The following is an 18584-nucleotide window of genomic DNA, read 5'->3' as shown; positions in this document are numbered from 1 at the left end:
ATAGGGAGTTCCAGGATCATTTTCGGTGTGATTAGGTCATGGCCAGGGGCTTTTTTTGGCTGTATGTGGTTTTTAATAACTGCAGTGATCTCGTCCGATTGGAGTTCCGAGTACTCACTATCCGTTAGTGTGCTCAAAGGGGGAAGTACAGATGAGTTTGATGATGGATTTGGCTGCGGGCCCATCCACCGGTTGGACTCCTTATCGGTGAAATTGTCTCTGTAAGAGCGCTTAAAGTTGGGTGGGCTTTCCACAGAGGATGTTTAGTGCTGGTTGGGCTGAGCTTTTCTATGTATTTTCTTTGAGCCCAGCTTTCCTCTTGTCTTAACGCCTTGGAGAGGTTGCGATTAGCATGCCTTAGGCGAAGTTTTGCTGCTGGTGAGCGAGTAATCTGCCATTCTCTTCTTAGACGTCGTTTTTCCGTTACTAATTGTTCTATCCGCCGGTTCGTAGGCCTGTCAACAGGTTTAGTGTAAGAAGAGGCAGGTGGAGTAGATACTCTTGCTGCAGCTGCCATCATAGACTCAAGTGCAGAGACGCACATATCAATGTCCTCTGCAGCATCCAGTTTCGGCGAACAGTCAATATGGGCACTCATGTACATTTTAAATTTAAGCCAATTTGTTTTGTTGTTTGTAAGCCTATATGGGCGATCAAGTACTTGAGGTCTTGTTAATAGTGTGAATAGCACTGGAGAGTGATCGGAAGTTAAATCTAGCAGTGTATCCACAGTGATCCGATTACGTGGAATCCTCTTGCGAATCCTACTGCGAAATCAATCAAGTCAGGCATTTTCTGTGGATCTGTGGGACAATAAGTAGGCCTACCCGGTGATACGCAATCCATCTTATTGAGAGGGTTGACTATTGTGTTGTACAACTGCTTGCCTTTAGGATTTACCAGGCGAGATCCCCAGTGCGTATGTTTGACGTTATAGTCCCCTGCTGCAATGAAGCGATCTCCGAGTGTGTTAAAGAAATCGGTAAATTCCTTTTCAGAGATTGAGAAGCGTGGTGGGCAGTACAGGGCAATCAATGTAGTGTTGCCGCAGCTGGTTTGGACGGTTATAGCAGTTGCTTGTAGGTGCTGTGTTTCAAATCTGTTGAGGAACGAGTGTTTTATACGGTTTTTGATTAGGATACCAGTCCCGCCATGAGCTTTTCCGTCTGGATGGTTTGTTGCATAGAAGGTATATTTTGGTATTTGAAAATTATTTTTTGATGTTAAATGTGTTTCCGAAATCAGCAAAACGTCGATTTCACTTGAGTCTAGGAATAGTTGCAGTTCATTTTTGTGCTTGGAGATGCCGTTAGCATTCCAAATACATAGACGTAGGGAAGCCATTATTTATTCTCGATAAGCTTCTGGATAAGCAGGTTTTGATGACAGTTTTGCATGAACGTCATAAAAGTGGTCATGTTTTGATTGAGTGAGATCAATAGGGCCTCTAAGCCACTTGGAGTTTGCTGGCCAAGCTCTGGTGCGCTAGGTTGCGGATTCTGTAGATGGTGGAGTGACGGGGTCTCTTTTGCGGGCTCCGTCTGTCCAGTTCGGAGCACACTAGCGAAGGATACACTAGGACTGTATGTAGTAGGCATGTTAGATGACCTAACAGCCTTGGCGAAGAATACCTCCGGTGTAGTTTTAGAGGGGTTGACGGTGACTTTTGGTCCAGTTGGGGGTTTGCGCCCGTTTAGGTGAGATTTAAGATCCTTGAAGACAGGACATCCTCTGTAGTCGGTGTTGGTTCCCTTCACAGTTACTGCATAGTCTTAGTGCGACATTGTTTCTGTCCTTGGTGCAAATGCCATCTTTATGATGTTCGCCACAGCCAACACACACTGACCTGAGATTGCAGTTGTTAGAGGTGTGGTTGTATTCCTGTCAGTTTTTACATTGCGGTGGTTGGTGTCTCTTATGGGGCTCCTCTACGGTGATTCTTCTGTTCAATAGGAGCTGTAGGTTGTAGATTGGGTGCACTTCATTTGGCTTCGACCGCTTTGCATCGGGTTGGAGCTCGATTTTAAAGAGCGGCTGTGCGACTTTGTTTATGATGTTGACAACGGATTTGACCGCAAACCCTTTTTCGACCAACGCGTCTGCTATTTCTTGAGTAGGGACCGATGGCTCAATCCCCTTCAACACAACCTGGAGCCCTTTACTGCTTTTTAGTTGGTAGGTATAGAAGTTGATGTTAGCATTACGGAGGTACTTTTCGATGATGCGGAAATTGTCCTCAGTTTGGGTTTGACATTTAATTTCTTTTATGTTACCCCTATTGAGAGGGGTTACAACAAAGTTATTTGCCCCTACTGTTTCTACTAGCTTCGATATCAGGGCGCTGCAGTTGGCTCCTCGGATGTATAAAGGTGGTGGTCTAGCCGATTTGACTTTATCTACAGCGCCGGCTTGATCATCTTGCTGATCGGCAAGAATTTTAAAACGATTCCCGCTAAGGGGTGCTACTTGTTCATTTGGTTTGGTTATTTTCGGCGTATTGCCACTTATTTTCTTTTGCGGGCTTAGCTTCCGCTTAGTTATTTTAATATATTCCATTCCAGTTTGGACAGAAGACGTTGGGTTTACTATTGTGGCTGACTCAGGGCGACTTGTCGTTGACGGCTTGAGGCAGATCAATACTTCGGCAGACGTTGCAGTAGTTGCTGTCAACGAGCTGACGGTGCTGGTCGGTGCAATCGGTGACACAGTTATCGTTATTGATGGAGAAGCACACTGCTCTCTCCACGTAAGTTGCTTTTGATTGCTGAGTGGCTGGCACTTTCGGTGTTATTGCTTACGTTAGCATTCAGGCTGGCTTTTGTAAAAATTACGCACTTTGTTGTTGCAACTTAGTATTTATTGCTATTAGAGCAATCTAATAGCAATATGATTGTAAATAGGCGTCTCTGAGGCGACTGAGAGCCTTACACAAATTTTTGCAAACGCGGTCTTTTTTTTTACACTCAATTTTTGCGGAGTGCATTGAAAAACACGTCTGTACACGGCAGTTAAATTATTTTTGGCCAAATATGTCATAAAGATTTTTGGCCGGAACACCTTGTTGTAAAAGAGTATACAATAAAAAGAAGAATCGGCCTCCGATTAGTTTGCTACCTGCCTCTGTGAATAACGTTCCTTCCGGCTCGTCTGCACCTGTTGGGGAGCCAAAAAACTAATTTCGTCCCTAACTCTGGCCTATCAGAACGTACGGGGACTAAAGACTAAACTGTCTAGACTCTTTGTATATAGTATAGCCTTTGACTTTCATATTCTTGCCTTTACTGAGACTTGGCTGAAGCCCGATATTGCCGATGCTTCAATTTTCCCCTTAAAATATTTAATATATAGACATGATCGGACTATCCGTAATGGTGGCGTTTTGATCGCTGTTGACTCGGCGTTCTCGTCTCAAATTGTCCAGTCCTCCAATCAGGAGATTGAATTTGTTTGTGTTAAAATTTCGTTTAATTCTTTTTCTGCCTATATTACTTGTTCGTATATTCCACCACAGTCCGACTTGGCAGTATACACTCACCATTTGGAAGCTATTCAACTTATATCCTCATATCTCTCTGACAAAGACTTGCTCGTTGTTCTGGGATATTTTAATTTATCTGAGATTGCCTGGACCCTCTCATTTGATTCTTTATTACTGTTGCCCTCCCTGTCACATTGTTTCATAGATGGTCTGCTTGAGTTGTCCCTAACTCAATAAATCCTGTCCGGAATAGTCGTAACAGATCACTAGATCTGGTATTTGTGTTGGATTCTTCCAACTGCGATATTTCCAGGACTGATCCCTTAGTTATCCTCGAAGACAACTTTCATCCAACTCTGGATATAACCATTGACCTTCCTTTTTGGTGTTATGTCTCGACATAATAACTCGATGCCTCCAACCCGATGCTTTCGCAAGACAAACTTTACTAAACTTAAAAAACTTTTGTTAACTTATGATTGGACATATCTGTATACTTGGATATGGACGGATATGGACTCTGCCATTTCGGTCTTCTATAAAACTCTTGAGTCGTTCTTTGATGTTTGTGTCCCGCGTGTGACTCTAGGGTGGTCTGATAGACCTCCTTGGTTCTCACGTAAGTTATGTAACTTGAAGAACTTAAAATCGAGAGGTTATAAAAGATTTAAAAAATCCGGTAAAGCATCGGATTTTTCCCTATACGTAGTTGCTCGATCAAATTTTATGGTGCTGAATTCACATTGCTATAAGGATTATCTTCAGCGATGTAAACTCAGGTTTTCTCGCGATCCTAAGCAATTTTATAAATTTGTAAATGTTAAACGTAAGACATCGGTGCACCCGTCTCACTTGTCTTTCGAAAACAATAAAGCTGACAATGATCAGGCTATTGCCGACATGTTTGCTGATTTTTTCAAAACAACTTATTGCTCTTCGATTTATCAAGCAAATCCTCCTTACCCTCATCACTTGCAATTGTCTAATTGCATTTTAGACCCTGTGTTTGATGAAAGTTCGGTTCTTAACGTGCTTAGTTCCGTCAAACCAATATATGCACCTGGCCCTGATGGAATACCAGGCTGCGTATTAAGGTTTTGCGCGAAGGCTCTATGTAAGCCAATACTTAAGTTGTTTACACTGTCCGTCACATCTTCCGCCTTCCCGCCTATCTGGAAGGAATCATATATTATTCCTCTTCATAAAAAGGGAAGTAGACCGAACCCTCCAATTATAGGGGTATTTCTAAATTGTCTGCCATACCCAAAGCATTTGAGAAAATAATAACATCTCAATTGCAGCATTTTTGTAGCTCAATCATTTCGTCATCCCAACATGGATCGACAACTACTAACCTATTAGAATTTACATCTCACTCAATCAAAGGGTTCAAGACTGCCGTACAAACTGACGTCATTTATACTGACTTCAGCAAGGCCTTTGACTCTGTTAATCATACTCTGCTTTTATATAAATTAAACGCACTTGGCATCCCCAGCCTTTTGCTAGATTGGATTCTCCAATATCTTTCTAAGCGTACACAAAAGGTCCTCTTTAAGTCTTAATTTTCTAAGACCATCCAAGTGACCTCTGGAGTACCTCAGGGTAGTCATTTGGGTCCATTGCTATTCACTCTCTTTATAAATGATCTTCCATTGGTAGTGTCACATTCTCGGGTGCTTATGTACGCGGATGATGTCAAGCTTTATTTCAGTTTTAAAGGAATATCGTCTTCTTGCCTACTTCAATCGGATCTTAATGATCTTCAGAGTTGGTGTGAAACAAACCTATTAAACCTTAACGGCTCTAAATGTAAAGTTATGTCTTTTTATAGATGCACTCCATACTTAGCAACTTATTATCTTAACGACACTGCCTTAGAGCGGTTAGATATTATCAATGACTTAGGTGTTCTTATGGACCATAAATTAACTTTTAATCCTCATATTTCTGCTACAGTTAGTAAAGCTATGAATGTTCTTGGGTTTGTGAAACGATGGTCAAAAGAGTTTGACGATCCGTACACAACCAAAATTCTGTATACTTCTTTAATCCGTCCTATCTTAGAGTATGGATCTTGCATATGGTCACCTCAATATGAGATGCACCAAAGTAAAATTGAATCTGTTCAAAAGCAATTTCTGCTTTTTGCTCTTCGCGGTCTAAATTGGGATCGCAATGTCAATTTGCCATCATACTCCAGTAGGCTTCTTTTAATCAATCTTCCTTCTTTAATTAATCGTAGAGTAATGCTTGGTGCTATCTTTATTCATAAACTTTTAATAGGTGAAATAGACTCTCCTGAGCTATTGAACCAGTTAAACCTATCTGTACCCCGTAGACCTACTAGAAATTTTATTCCTCTATCCTTAAAACACTGTAGCTCTAACTATTCTTTTGCATGAACCTTTTCGAGTCCTATGTTCTGATTACAATCTTCTGTATCCCGTAATCAGATCAGAAGCCTCTCTTTCCCTTGTGAAAACTTCTATTTTAGCACATTTAGCTCGTAATTAGCTGTAGTTAATCATATTTTTAATTGTTTGTCCGTTTTATTTGTATTTGTCCACGCGATCGTGCCGTCCGATATGCGGCTGCGCCCCACGGTCGGTCGGGCGGGAGTTGGACAGCGCTCTGCTTGGGCTCGCGCGAAACAGGCTATGTCCTGGTGTCGTATGGGCCACTTGAACGTACTTCGCATTTTACGCGTCAACGTCCAGACAATATATCCAATACTATTATACATGTAAATTTCATAGAGGTATCTCTATGAACTCCAATTTTTTCACCTACGAGCCCCGACCATTATTAATTCGTACGGCAAGCATTTTTAACCACATGCAATGTTTAACTGACAATATTTTCAATACTATAGAAGATAGCACGTGCAAACCACTTTTTTCTGAGAGATCATTTTATTCTCTATTATATAACATAAAATGTTTGTTGTACTTCAATAACAACAATGATAACAATAATTTCATTAAATGCTCTGCTGAACTGATAAAAAACAATTGACCAGTATTAATTCGTACGGTGCTTGAAATATGTACATACAATATGATTTTTTAAGAATTAATATTGGGTAACATCGCCTTTTGCCTTTACAACACATTTACAACGCTTTGGTATAGATTTTAATAAATTCTGGCATTATTCGGTTGAGATAGAGTCCCACATCTCCTGCTATTTTGTTTTTAAATCAGAGAGGGTTCTTTTCGGCTCATTTTTTAGATTTATTTTTATTATCCCCCATATATTTTCGATTGGGCTTAGGTCCGGACTATTTGATGGCGAATCTAAAACTCCAATTTCCTTATTCTGCAACTATGCTTTAGTTTTTTTGGCAGTATGAGATGATGCTCCATCTTATTGAAAGGGGTATTCACCACAGTCACCCAGTTTTGGTATTGATGGCAGCAGACTTTCTTCTAAAATGGTGATGTATTTTTCTGAGTTGACCATCCCATCAATAAAAAGCAATTGGCCTACGCCTTTGGCAGACATACAACCCCAGACCATTACGCTCGCTGGGACACTCACATCAAATTTAGCTTCATCGCTAAATATGATGGAATTCCATCGCCTTTGAGTCCAACTCATCCGTTTCCTACACCATTGTAAACGCTTCTTCTTTTGGCGAAGCGTAAGCAATGGTTTTTCCTTGGCATAAGAGTAATTTAAGATATTAAGTTTAAAGCATAGATAATCCCTATACATACTTATAGAACTTGTATCCAATATTACGCAACTGCAGGCGAGTCCACTCACGCTTAACGCTTTTCCCGATTTTCTCAGACCATTCTGATGCCAAATTTCTTAAATTTTGGAGACGATCAGCTTTTACAATTGTGGCTAGGGCTCTTTTATCACGATCTGATATTGCTGATTTTCGGCCTCTATTTGCGACTTTATTGTCAATATTGCCATTTTTCTTAAAAATTTTTATTATTCCTTGAACGGACGATTTAGCCAGATTTAATTGTTTGGCTATTTCACCAAATGACTTCCCATTTTTATAAAAATCTACAGCTAATTATTCTTATCTATTTCTACCAAACTACCAAATTTTATTGAAATCGGACTAATTTTACGAACGTATTTTACTAAGCGGTCCACAAGGCCAGAATTGGCCGTTGGCTAGTGGCGGCGCTACAGTGCTCGTGTGTTTGTAGAGTGAGCGAGATAGCACATAGTATGAAGCATGTAAAAACAATAGACATACATTTGGTTTTCGAAATTTAAAAAATTTGGTTTCACCTGGTGTATGGTACACCCAAGTCGACGAGTCGACTTACTTACTTTTTTTATTTTCTGAGCTGAGCTGAAATTCAAAATTGGTGAGTTTATTACATCTTTAAACAATTGTGCCATTTTGATCAAGACGGATGCCTATATCATATAGCTTCCATAGGAACCATCGGTGGAAAACACTGACTTTTGTCAATAACTTCGTTACTTTTGACGCAATTCTCATAAAAATGTATATTTCCCAATTTAATATATTTGTTTATAACTGTGCTAAGTTTGATCACGATATGGTGACTTATATTGAGGTGACCAAATACGACGGACGCTCTCATAGGAACGATCGGTCAAAAACAGTAAATTTTGTCAATAACTTCGTTACTTTCTACGCGATTGCTTTCAAGTTTTATGTGTCTGTTAATGACTGTGCCAAATTTGATAAAGATCGGGCGACTATATCTTATAGCTCCCATAGGAAGAATCTGCGAAAAACAGTGACTCTGATTAATAACTTCGTTTTTTCGTATGTAAGCCGTTTCGCAAATATAGACTTTAAAGAAACCCTTTAAAACGTTTTTCCACTTTGAAGACCATAGGTAAGGAAAGGAAAAAATTTTTTTTTGTTCAAGTAAACAACAGTACCCTAGACTAATAAAATTATTTTGTTTTTTTTTTTTTATTTTCATGCATAGAAAGATACTTCACTACAATTATTTAACTCGCTCTAAATTTGGCAATTAAGCTTAAAAATAGAGTAGCAAAAAAGTTAAGTCATCAAGTCAGGTTACAATGTAATGGACAAGTGTTAGATATTGCTGATATCGGTACTAAGTGGTGTTAAACTGTATGTCATACGAAGAGGAATTGGTGCAGACACTCAACAACAAAAGAAACAAAAAATAGCGCGGACAGCGTTGTCTTTAAAGATAAAAGAGCACAAGCCAATTAACAACATAAATGCAATAGATCGTACAATACTAGATACAGTGGGAAGAACGAGAAATTTTCCAAAGAAAAATTACGAAATATTAATTCTAACATCGGACAAAAAAATAAAACGGGTTTAAGAGAAATAACAACCAGACTACAAAATAAAAACCAGAGGGCCGGGGCTAACTTCGACCGCGCCAAAGTTTGTATACCCTTGCAACTTTTTTGGTAACTCTTTCCTTACCTATTAGCCATCAATGTGGAAGAACGTTTTATCTTTTGTTTGCGAAAGAATCGCCTACAGTCATAGGAAATATTGTCACCCGATCTTTATCAAATTCGGTACAGTCATTAACAGACTAAACTATCGCGTTAAAAGTAACGAAGTTATTTACAAAAGTCACTGATTTAGACCGATAGTTCTTATGGGAGCCATAAGATATAGTCGCCCGATCTTGATCAAATTTGGCACAGTCATAAACAGATATATTAAACTAACAAATGTTTAATTTGAAAGCAATCGCAAGTCACTGTTTTCGACCGATAGTTTCTATGGGAGCTATGTATATGATGTAGTCACCCGATTTTGATTAAATTTGGCACAGTAGTTTATAGGCGTAATAAACTCATTAATATTAAGTTTCACGATAATAACGAGGCGAAGCGGAATTCGCTTCTTAGGACTAGCATGCATTCGGCTCGCAAAAAACTAACAATACACATAGCGCTTAACTGCGCTGACACCTGCCCTTTTTGGGGGTTATAAAGTATTCGAAAAATTGGCAAGGGTGCCAACTTGTGAATCGCTCCCTTAAAGTTAGACGCTTCTTATGTCTTTGCGCCGTCTGGCCCGACGCTTGTGGATACCACTCAAGCCGTCATCGCGTTTGAAGCCCTAGCAGATACTCCCGGGACCATAGCAGAACGCCCGATTGAGTGACGAGACAGAACTTCAGCGCCTCAAGCAGCCGCTGAGACTGAGTGCAGTAGTGTTCGGGTCCTGGCTCATTGCCCCGAGTGGCCTGGAGTTTAACGTGGCCTCGACTGCCATAAGCACCGGCTCTTTCGCCTTTGTTGGCTTTGCCTAACGTCTGTAGGAGTAGGGGCTTTGCAGATTTGACACCTGACTCCCATAAACCCCCGAAGTGAGGCGCTCTTGGCGGTATGAACGCAAATTCGCATCCGCTTCTTGATGCAAATTCCTGAACTGCGTCCACTTCGCCTTCGATCTTGCGACGAAGATCCAGCAGCTTCCTGCTCCGACCGATGTCGTCTCCGGCTGATAAACCTTTCTAAAGCCATCAGAAATGTGTTAGTAGTACTAATTTAGTACTTAAATCAGACACTAATTCCAAATGAACCGCTTTAGAAGAAAAGCAAACGAAGAGTGCAATATAAGCTTATAGAATTTCAATGCTATATTTACTGGGTAACCAAAATCTACGCCGCAAATGCTCGGCCGGGGTTGTTTAACTCTGTCTGCCGGCCAATTTCCTATTATTAATGTCAGAAGACTTGGAAACATAAGACACAAGACCTCACTGTCTGACGGCAGACTTCTAGACCGTGAATAACCCACAGCTATTCACGCAGGGTGCTCATTTAAGCTCTTTTAATATCTTCTCGAAATTCTTTATTTTGCAATATTTTAATCTTTTCGCTCTGATGGTGATGGAATCACACCATCAAACGCGTTATTACATCTACGGATGAAACGGAACACATAGCCAACGTTTAAGGATGTGACTGTATCCAATGTAGTTATTTTCGAATCCGACCAAAGGATTGTACGCTTAATTCGTACCTTTAAGATATTACTGATTAGGTGATCTGCGAAAAAGTAAGCGGCACACAGCTCAAGTCAAGGCAATGTTTTTGTCTTGAGGGGCGCTACTTTAGCTTTCGCTGTTTTGATTCCACTGAGATACGACAACCAAATGCTCTCATTGAGGCATCGGCAAATCCATGAATCTCTATCGTTAATTGAGTTTCTGTTTGGACGAATCGTAGAATATTCATTTTCTTGACATTCAATATAGATGCTTTTAATTCATTCCTTGCTGTCTCCAAATTAATTGGAATTGATTAGTCCCACTCAAGTCCCTTGAGCCACAACTCTTGCTTTAAGATTTTTCCTTCAATAACAATGTGATAGTTTTTTTCAAAAAAAAAAAAGACATGGCAAAATTCGATGATTTAACCCTATTTCGGGTGCTGCGAATCGAACTGCATCATTAGTTTTTTAAGTTATCACGATGGTTTCATACAAAATTTGTTGCTGAAGTTTTTCATCAAAGTTGCCATTTTTTCGAAAATGGTTTTTTTCATTAGCTTCTAACTTCTAAAATAATCCTTTTTTCTACAAACTTTCTTCATCAAAGAATTGAAAGTGCTACAAATGTTGGATAGACATCTAGCCTCTAAATCCGTTCGTTCCCGAGCTTTGTGACGAAATGTAAATAAAATAGAATCGTGATCCAATTTTTTTTAGGTTTTCTTTCTCGCATTTTGCTAAAATTGAAATTTTTCCATTCGAAGCTTGATCATAGTATGAGAATTTATTTTGCTCAATGGCAGCAGAAGAGACACCAGAACTACATATCTAATTTACGAATTATAATATAACCATTTAATTAAGCTGAATTTTTTTTTTAGATATGTTAACAAAATTAAACTAACTGTATTTCTTTAGTTTTTGAAAAATATTTATTTACCATGACTTGATAATCAATTTTCTTGACGCCAGCGGAATGAAGTAGTGTGTGGATGATTGGAAATTTTACTGTCGGTTTCTGACATGTATGTATATCCGAATGAAAGATATTCATCCATTAATACTAAGTACATGTTTCTTAATTTGACATTTTTCGACAATCTTTTTCGAGCGACATAATTTAGCAACTTGAAATGAAAGCCCTAATGCATTGGGGCTCGATTAAAACGGCAGCTTCACCTGAAAACGACCAGACGGTAAAATTTTCATATTATCAGCAGAATGTTTTGGCACAGCTTGAGCTCGAGCTCTCGAGCAAAGCTCAAAAATCACGTTCCTCGGAGCCGTCACATGTATAACATGTGAGGTGAAAGGTCGGTCGTCTTGTCAAGGTGGTGGTAACTGTCGACCACTGTTGACTGTGTATATGTGCAGCAACGTATGATGCGAATTGTTGCATACACGACACTTTTGCGTTGCACTTAGCAACAGTGTGCCACTTCCGAAAACATATTATTCGTTGTTTGAAATATTTTTTGCTCTTTTGCCAAGAAAGATTCAAGTTCAAGCAGACTTCCATTTAAAAATAGGTTTAATAGTTGACAAGTCGAAGTGGGGAGATTGTGGAACTTCAAACAATGGAAATTCAGCAAGTGATTTTTTTAGCAATACCAAATTGTTTGCTGAAATAACGGAGTTGGATGAAAAGGTTTCGATCAGGTGTTCAAAACTTCTGCAGAACATGGCTTCTGGGTATAAAACTAATGTATAAAATTTTAAAAATATCCACTTGACACCGCAAAAGACTTTGTATACCTGTTACTACTTCCACCGTCTATCCATAAAGTTTTAATTCATGCTCCGAACATAATTAAATATGCTCTAGTTTAAATAGGAGAATTGTCAGAAGAAGCTTCGGAGTCCAAAAAGAAAGATATTAAGGGGGGGGTTCCTACATTGTTGGTCCGAAAAAACGCTGTTAAGTAATATTATATATATTATGTCCGGAGCATGAATTAAAACTTTATGACTTAAAACGGTAGGACTTCCATGAGGACGAAATGGGAATGCCATTGTTGAATACCTCCGCCCTCCCCGTTTTCAGAAATCGGCAAACTTGGCGAAAATAGTAGTCCGATTTTAATGAAACTTGGGGTGTGTGTTAAATATGTTATTTAACATGTTTTCTGTGAAGTTGGTTGAAATTGTCTAACGAGATTTTTGAATTAAAACTCTTTTTCAACCCACCTTTTTCTCAAAGTATTTATGAAAAAATTATACTATTTAATTGTTATTCTTAGTAGTATTTAACACTAACTGGAAATAATAATTTATTTTAAGGAACCACACGCACTCGCAGTCGGAACTTAACTAACTTCGCAAATGTATACTGACGCTCACACAAGCGACAAAGTTGAAACAGAGCATTTTCGTGAAAGTCCCGTTTTCAGTATCGAATTCAGATTTATACATACACATGTGACTTTTGCGTGTGCATATGTATGTATGAAAGTATTTACATTTTCAACACGTCACCTTAAAAGTTACATTAAAATTCTAAAAAATATTAATATATTCACTGACGAGCTTGTGCAATTCCCGTTTTACACCCTTGCAGAGGGTCAGATGGGGTGGAAAGCTATTGAAATTTTTTTTTTTTTTTTAAATTTTTAGCACTTGAAGAATGTTGTGTACAGGCAAAGATATAGATCTTCACCTTATTGGTCTTCAATAAAGCTGTTCGAGTAAGAAACTTAAGTTGTTTTTCTGACAAAATGCATTTTCCAAGTCGTTTTCAAATTTTTCACGAAAATTTACACGTACATATATAAGCACGTCAGAACAAAGCGTTTTAATTTTTAATATTTTTTTAATTAACAATTAGTCCAAAAACCCAGATAAAAATAAAACATGAAGGTTGCAGCTTCGACCTCGTCAAAGTTTGTATACCCTTGCAAGTTTTTGTTCCTCATTTCTTACCTGTAGCCGTCAAAGCGGATAAACGTTTTATCTAAAAAGCACAATGTTTGAGAAAGAACGGCCTACACTCTTAGCATATCAAATAACGAAGTTATTGATCAAAGTTACTGTTTTCCATCGATCGTTTCTATCGGAGCTATATCATATAGTCACCCGATCTTTATCAAATTTGGCACAGTCGCTTGTCTCGTCGTGCTGATCAAGAATATATATACTTTATATGGTCGGAGATGCTTCCTTCAATACGATGCACACTTCTGACCAAAACTAAAATCCTCTTTGCAAGGGTAAAAAAAATTTTTCCCGAAAAAAAGGATGTTTTTTAGCTTTTAGAATCATGTTCAGCAGATGCGCTGCCACGGAACGAAACATATATGTATGTACAGTATTTAAAATAATAGATTATTCATATCTTCACAAAAAATGGTTTGTTTTCTATAATGTTATATCCCAATTTATTTCGGTCACTCATCGTGTCCGCACTCTGGGACGTGGATCTTCACACTCACAATTTTCAAAATAATTGTTTTTCTTTTATTAGCTGCCTCTTTTGCTTCAGCAACAATCAGTACATCATAAATGTAGATGACAGCATATGAGTATGCCAGCTCTAATAGTGCTCTTACAATTGCTCGCTGGAAAACAAACAACAGCAAAGAATTCATATTGGCCTTCAATGGATTCAACCTCATTAGGGACTTGATCAAATCCAGTGGCTATTAACTAGAAATGTATCTTCCACAACGTAGCTTAGCAATTTGATAGGAAATATAGGTACAATATGTACTTTTTCTTTACTAACATTATTGGACTTGCGAATACTGCTTAGCGAGAACTGCTTAGACAAATTATATGTGATTCTATCATCTGTTGTATTTTAATTCTTACAGTTTGCTTTTTGCCTTTACTTAGTTTATATGGACGCCTTTCTAATATTTTTTTGTTTAATAAACGAATCTTTAATGCACCGTAGTACTAAGCGTATTTCGCATTTCATATATGAAGCTACCTGAGAAGTCATTAAAAATATTTTTATTATTTTTATATCACCGGTAGAGCACAAACATCCACACGCTTATCTTCGTTGCCAATGGACGTAGTTGAACCCTTCGTACGATGTGGCCAAAATTACCACACCTGGAGCAATTAACACTTGGTCGACCAGCTGTAGTTTTTCCAAAAGAAGGATTTGCCCTTGGTTTTTTATTGGCATCTGATTTTCGCTTACGGCACTTCTCTATTTTATTCCCGAGCTTGCCCCAATAATGGCATTTATGGTCTAGGCCATTGTCTGATCTAAAACACTCGGTTCGCTTTCCAAATGCGTATGCCTTTAGCTGCTGCTGCGTTTCAGTGCGCGTCGTTATCGTTGTAGTATAAAGAAGGCGCTGCAGAGTAAGCAAGGCAGACGTGTGTCGATCTCCTCTGTGTGGAGCCATCACTAACGGTACCACTATTTCCTCGGTGAACATAGATTTCCATTTCGTCATCAACGAGGTCCCAAGCCGGTTGCAGTACACAGACAACTATTTTATTTAGTTTTAAAGCGTGCAGCAGTTTTCTTTTCTCTTTAATATCTTAACGATTAATGATTCAATTGAAAATTTAATGAGATATAGGCAATCTCCGGCGGGACCTCGAAAAAAAGTGGTTTGCGATGAACATCATAACTGGTCACAAAATCATCGGAAATGAAAAAATCAAAATGCATTAGTTAAAGGACAAAAATCCCCAGGTAACGCTGTCGAGTTTTTATTTTTTTAAAATTTTTTTCGATTGTTACAGGCACTTAAAAACCCCGAATTTCGCCCAAAGAACCGAGTTATTTGTTGTAGTAAAAATAATAAATATTAAAAAAAAACTTGACAGCGTTGCCTGAAGAATTTAGTGAAGAAGTACTGAGCTAAATTTCAAAACAATTTGTTCAGTAGATTTTGCAGGATCGTGTTCACCAACTTTGAAAATAGCAAATTATAGGAGAACGCTTTAAAGTTTGGGACACCCAAAAATCTAGTACAAAACGGTCGGCCGACCTGCGTTCAACTGCCCATAACTTCAGATGTTTTACTTGGATCGATCTAAAATTTCAACACACTATTCTTAAGATGTTGTGCATTCAAAAAAAAAAAAAAAAAATTTTTTTATACTATACCCTCCCCTTAACATTGAGTACTCTAAAGATAATGTTATTTACATAAATTTCTGACATAAACCTTAGTGAAAGAAGTAAATGATGTGCATTGTAATTATACCCTTGCAAAAAGGGTATATTAATTTTGGTCAGAAGTGTGCAACGCGTAGAAGGAAGCATCTCCGGCCATATACAGTATATATATTCTTGGTCATCACGACGAGACGAGTTCATACAGCCGTGTCCGTCCGTCTGGATCAACGGAAACTCCTCCTAGTCCGTAAGAGCTAAATATGTAGAATTTTACATGTAGGCTTTTATATATTGCACAGTTTGCATATCTCGGATTCCGCTGGATAGGACCACTATATCATATGGCTCCTACACAAACGGCAAAGTCACGAGCAGTGACGTTTCTCAACAACTTTTTATTTTCTTAGTTATTTTCGTAAAATTGAATATTGAATAAAAGACTGTGCCAAATTTGATCAAGATCGGATGACTATATCACATAGCTCCCATAGAAAAGATCGGTCGAAAACAGTGACTTTTGTAAATAACTTTTTTACTTTATACGTAAGTGTCATAAAAATTTATATATCTCAATTTGACATAGCTATTAATGACTGCGCTGTTTGATCAATACCGGATAACTATATCAAAAAGCCCCCATAGAAACAATTAATGAAATTGAATTGTGACTTTGATCAGTAATTTCGTTATTTGTCATGCTAAGATTGTAGGACGTTCTTTCGCAAACATTATACTTTTTAGATAAAACGATTTTCCACTTTAAATATGTTAGGTATGGAAAGAGTAGCAAAAAACTTGCAAGGGTATACAAGCTTTGACACGGCCGAAGTTAGCCCTGGCACTATAGTTTTTTTTTTTTAGAAGTTCTGTAGGCACATAATATTAGTCAGTAACACTAACGTTTTTTTTTTAGGTGAATTTTCGGAAACGTCGGATTCGGAATTTTCTGATGAAAATGTTGCTGAAGACGTTGATAAGATTGGGAATCGATCCTCTGTTATTGACTTCGAACTCAATTTGGAAATTTTTGGTGTTTTAGAAGAGCGAAAGCAATATTTAATAAGTAAAGTTAAACCATATTCAGCTTCAGGAGAAAATAGCCACACATCACACCAAATAAAGACTTACATAGATTATAATAACGCACAGCTAATTGCACAATATTTAGCCACTAAAAGACCATTCAGTCAGTCGTTTGATGGATGCTTAAAAAAGATAATTTTGGTCGTGAAGTAAGTATGAGTTTCTTTTTCAGTTATCTTAATAAATAAATATTTTAAACAACAGCGAGCCATCCATAGCTATACGAACACGTGCAATGAAATGCTTAGCCAATATAGTTGAAGTTGATCCGTTCGTGCTTAAACGAAAGGACATGCAAATGGGCGTTAATCAAAAATTTTTAGATACGGCAATTTCCGTACGAGAGGCTGCTGTGGATTTAGTTGGAAAGTTTGTACTTAGCAATCACGAATTAATTGATCAGTATTATGATATGCTGTCAACTCGAATATTGGTAAGTTTTGAATCCCACATGCCTTTTAAGCAATTATAGATAATTTATTTTAGGACACTGGTGTTTCTGTGAGGAAAAGAGTCATAAAAATATTGCGTGATATTTGTATCGAGTATCCAGATTTCGATAAAATTCCTGAAATATGTGTGAAAATGATACGTCGCGTCAACGACGAGGAAGGCATTCAAAAACTTGTCACTGAGGTCTTTATGAAAATGTGGTTTACACCGTGCATTAAGAATGATAAGGTAGGTGTAAGAAAAATACATATTCAAGTTAAATTGATTTATCTATGGGAATTTATCTCAAATCAGCTTGGAATTCAGCGAAAAATTAATCAAATAATAGACGTAGTAAACACAGCTCACGACACTGGCACAACATGGTTGGAGGGTCTTTTAATGAGTGTTTGTATACTTTTTTAGATTGTCTCTTATCAATTGAAAATAACTTTTTACAAACAATTGTCTTACCTTTTAATGTAGATTTTTAAACCAAAAGAAAGTGTGCTAAAACCAGATGGAAGTGTGCAAGATCCCATTAAAAAAAATACAGAGCCCCCTGCTGAAATTGTGTTAGCGTGCCAACAATTGGCAGATGGCCTTGTAGACCGGCTAATTGAGTTGGAGGACACAGATAACGTACGAATGCTCGGATGTATAACAACTCTTCATTTGTTGGCTAAAGTACGACCACAACTTTTAGTACGACACGCAATAACCATAGAGCCCTATTTAAACATAAAGTGCCATTCAGGAACTGCTGCGAAATTCATATGCGCAGTAGCGGATATTTTGGAAAAAGTTGTACCATTGGTTAACAATGCCAGCGAGTCATTTTTAGCGTCCTTAGAAGAACATTTAATGTTACTGGTGGTATCTCGGAATCAAGCCGAAGTAACTAGTTGTGTTTCCTGTTTGGGCGCCGTTGTTAATAAGATTACAAAAAACTTTAAGTTAATTCGTGATTGTTTTCAAAAGTATGATCCAGCCAGCTAGTGTTGAATTATTTTTAAAACTTACTTGTTTCCCTACAGGTTTTACAAAATTCTGGATGTGTCTCGAAATCAAGTGATCCTAAACAATTACAGTGTTGATAACATATACACTCCAAGTTTTCGAAGAAGTCTTTTCACAATTGGCATTCTGATGCGGTACTTTGACTTCAAAACGCCAATCGCTTTAGGTGAATAAACAAAAATATCGATTTTGAACTTTTATTAAGAATCTCCAACCATCAGGTGAAACTAATGCTGGACTTCCCTTATCGATATGTGATGACGTCTTTGAGTGTTTAATGTTTTTTTGTGGTTGTTCAAATCAGGAAATTCGAAAACAGTCCCTTATTTCTCTTGGGTCTTTCTGTGTTATGAATGACGATTATCTTAAAAGAAGCGAGTTAAAAAAGTTTTACTGTGACTTGTTGAGCTCAACTACAAATAATGCCGCGATAAAGATAATCTGTATGCGTAATATTTGGATTTATTTAACAGAGTCAGAAATGTTTATGCATAATAAGGAGAAAGAATGTTAGTGTGATAATTTGCATCTATCCT

General features: G+C 37.9%; 1 protein-coding gene across 7 annotated transcripts in view; it reads left to right on the top strand.

Annotated features, from left to right (window-relative positions):
* Positions 1–18584, top strand: part of Nipped-B (Nipped-B cohesin loading factor) — a 93596-nt gene that overhangs the window by 36006 nt on the left and 39006 nt on the right. For 5 of the 7 annotated variants that reach the window (XR_011031958.1, XM_068286302.1, XM_068286222.1 and 2 more), the window contains 7 exons: positions 16427–16745; positions 16801–17029; positions 17083–17277; positions 17344–17436; positions 17515–18008; positions 18066–18214; positions 18270–18557. Coding sequence is in view for 6 of the 7 variants with exons in the window: in XM_068286302.1 (XP_068142403.1) it covers positions 16427–16745; positions 16801–17029; positions 17083–17277; positions 17344–17436; positions 17515–18008; positions 18066–18214; positions 18270–18557 (1767 nt within the window). In the remaining variant the exon portion in view is untranslated. Of the gene's footprint in view, positions 1–12710; positions 12779–16426; positions 16746–16800; positions 17030–17082; positions 17278–17343; positions 17437–17514; positions 18009–18065; positions 18215–18269; positions 18558–18584 lie in introns of those variants that run through there. The other 2 variants (XM_068286420.1, XM_068286506.1) reach the window with 2 other exon arrangements.

The sequence above is a fragment of the Drosophila tropicalis genome, unplaced genomic scaffold, assembly GCF_018151085.1.
Source record: "Drosophila tropicalis isolate 14030-0801.00 unplaced genomic scaffold, ASM1815108v1 contig_1002, whole genome shotgun sequence".
In the NCBI taxonomy this organism is placed as follows: domain Eukaryota; kingdom Metazoa; phylum Arthropoda; class Insecta; order Diptera; family Drosophilidae; genus Drosophila; species Drosophila tropicalis.
The sequence above is the reverse complement of the archived record's forward strand: the minus strand, read 5'-3'. Positions and strand labels throughout refer to the sequence as shown.